This window comes from Natator depressus, chromosome 6 (assembly GCF_965152275.1).
Source record: "Natator depressus isolate rNatDep1 chromosome 6, rNatDep2.hap1, whole genome shotgun sequence".
NCBI classification, from domain to species: domain Eukaryota; kingdom Metazoa; phylum Chordata; order Testudines; family Cheloniidae; genus Natator; species Natator depressus.
The window spans coordinates 5232978-5235924 of record NC_134239.1 but is presented as its reverse complement, the minus strand read 5'-3'; the positions used below and the strand labels follow the sequence as shown (position 1 = coordinate 5235924).

At 45.2% G+C, this 2947-nt stretch overlaps 1 protein-coding gene across 1 annotated transcript; it reads left to right on the top strand.

Moving 5' to 3' along the window:
• The first annotated feature begins 2046 nt into the window (after window positions 1-2046).
• Window positions 2047-2733, top strand: LOC141989874 (olfactory receptor 5AS1-like). Its single transcript, XM_074956795.1, has one exon. It carries the CDS (start codon window positions 2047-2049, stop codon window positions 2731-2733), a length of 687 nt encoding a protein of 228 aa, XP_074812896.1.
• The last annotated feature ends 214 nt before the right edge of the window (window positions 2734-2947 follow it).

Sequence of the window (2947 nt, the reverse complement as noted above, 5' to 3'; positions counted from 1 at the left end):
CATCTTATAACTTCACATACATTATCAAAAATTGTATTAATATTAAGATGAGAGAATGACTATTTCTGGTTGACTCATAGATTTATTTAGCATTTTACAGCTGAGCTCTGTGTGCAGATAATACGCATGCAAGAGGGATAGTTTTGTGAACTGCAGAAGTCCGTAGCATGCTGTGGTCTCCTCCTGAGCTCCTCTGGTCATCATGTGGTCTCCATCAAGAAAAAGGAGTGAACCTGTCTCTCCTACTTTGGGGAGTAACCTAGCAAGGGAAGGACATAGGATACCTTGAGTGATCCACACTCTATAAATAGCTCGATAATCTGGAGTATTCTTACATGTCTTGCAGATTTTACATTCCACTGAGCACCTAAGGAATACATGTCCTTTGCTGAGTGGGAACAGGCAGCAGGTAACATATGAAGATGCTGCTTCTCAGAGCCAGGCTGCCACCTATTGGGACCAGGACAATGATTCTGAAACCAGGAATGACTGAGAAGCTATCAGCTACAGATGGGAACAATTAGTACATTTCACCTCTATCTGACTTTCTGTTCCTTTGATTCCAAATTTGTTGCTAAGGCTGTTTGAATTTTTTTCTTGAGAAGTTTTTTGTATGGGAAATTGGAATTTCCATTCAACTATTTTTTCCATGAAATACTCCCCTCCTTCCTAAACCATGGCTGTGGGACTGAGGTGATGTTCCAGGGCAGTTCAGCAAGAGGAGAGACCATGATGCATCCTGGGGGATATATATTCCAGCCGAGAAGCCTGGCCCATGGAAGAGATTGGTGGTGTGCGGTATCTGAGGCACCCCCATGGTATTTCAGAGTGAAAATATTAAGTTTTTACCAAAAAGATTTCGGTCTCCACAAAAAACAAAAACAACAACAACAACAACAAAACCTTTGTGGATCAGCTCTACACAGTACCTACCTTGCACTGAAAAGAGCAGTATAAAATATACCCCTAACCTCATACTCTGTAACTATGGTAGAAATTACATCCTTGAATAACACAGTAGAAAGAGTAGGTCAAATTAATCACCAGGGCACCAGTTAAGCGAGGATGGCTTTGGTTCACTGAACGCATTAATTAGGTGTTGTGTCTCTCTGAGCTCAGGTATTCCCAGTTGCTTCAGGAATCGTGTCCCATAGATCACACATCTCAGTATAAAATTTCCCGAATGCTCCAAACTGGCAGTTTCTGTCGTTGGGGAAAACACCACCACATCTCTCTCTCTCTCTCTTCTCAGCAGGTACGTGCTATTGTCCTGAATTACAGTCACACACACACAGACAGAAGCCACGGGGATCAGCAGGCATTGAATTCCGGACCTCCGGCACTTAAAGCCTCAGCTCCAACTCCTACCCCTTCAGCTAAAGGAACGACCTCCTGGGTTGGAAAAAATAGGCAATTACATAGTCACTGAAGCCAGGGCTTCCCATTCTGTCTCTGGGTTTTCATACAGGCTCAAGTAAATGCCAAAAAGCTGAATTAGCACAGTGCGCATCTTTACCCCAAACCGACATGCCAAGCCACAGAGCTCCCCTTGCCCAAAGAGGGTGGAAAGATGGACACTCCTTTACTCTCACCCCTTCTTTAGATAAGGAATCATCTCTTCAGACTGATTCTCTCACACATCTCTCAGACTGATTCTCTCTCAAATCACTGTTTTCTGTTTGGATTAGTGAACGGGAGGGTTTCTGTGCGGGGCATGATTAACCTGCATGTCATTTTATTTGCACAGTGCCTGCATTTTATTGAACACCTGGAATGACCAGCGGTGAACATCTGGCTCTGTGGACTAAGCCCTTCCCTGAGTGGGTACTGGTGCCCATTAAGAAACTGATCTCCATTTATCTTCACTTACTTCATTACAGAGCAGGGACAGGTTTTCTGCACCATCCACCTGCCCACATCTCTGTAGCTGCCTGATCTCTGTTGAGAGGAGATGGAAGAGGGAAATCACTCGGAGGTGACTGAGTTCATTCTCTCAGGACTGACAGATCGTCCGAGCTGCAGGTCCCCCTATTTGTGGTTTTCCTAATGATTTATAGTATTACCCTGGTGGGGAATGGGGGGATGATCTTGTTAATCATGAATGATCCCCGACTCCACACCCCCATGTACTATTTCCTCAGGAATTTCTTAGCTGACAGGAAAAGCATTTCTTACCCTGCCTGCGCTGTGCAAATGTATCTCTCTATCGCTTTTGGAGATGTTGAGTGCCTCTTGATGGCTGTGATGGCGTATGACCGTTATGTGGCCATCTGTAACCCACTGCTCTATACGGTCACCATGTCCAGGCAGCTTTGTAAACAGCTGGTGGCTGGAGTGTACGCTGTGGGGGTGGTGGATTCAATGATATACACATGTTGGACATTTCGGCTGTCATTCTGCAGCTCCAACATCATCAATCATTTCTTCTGTGATGACCCTGCGCTGCTGTTGCTCTCCTGTTCTGACACCCACATCAATGAGATTGTGATGTTTGCTTTCATGAGCTGCATTACGTTGAGCAGCTTTGTGACTGTCCTCCTCTCCTATGTCTATATCACCTCCACCATCCTGCAGATCCGCTCCGCCAAGGGCCCGTGCAGAGTCTTCTTCACCTGTACTTTCCATTTGACCTCTGTGGTCCTGTTTTATGGCACCCTCCTCTTCATGTATTTACGTCCCCCCTCCAGCTATTCCATGGATACAGACAAAGTGGCCTCAGTGTTTTACACGTAGCTGATCCCCATGTTGAACCCCCTCATCTTCAGCCTGAGGAACACGGAGGTGAAGGAAGCCCTGAGGAGAGCAATGAATAAACTCCTAACCAATTCTTGAATCTGTTTAATTCAGTACTGGTTTAGTGGTGAGGAGTGGAAACAGGTGAATTCAATTCCCAGCCCATTACAGAATAATTTCAGAGAGCCCGTGATAGTTTTGTTCATTTTTATAT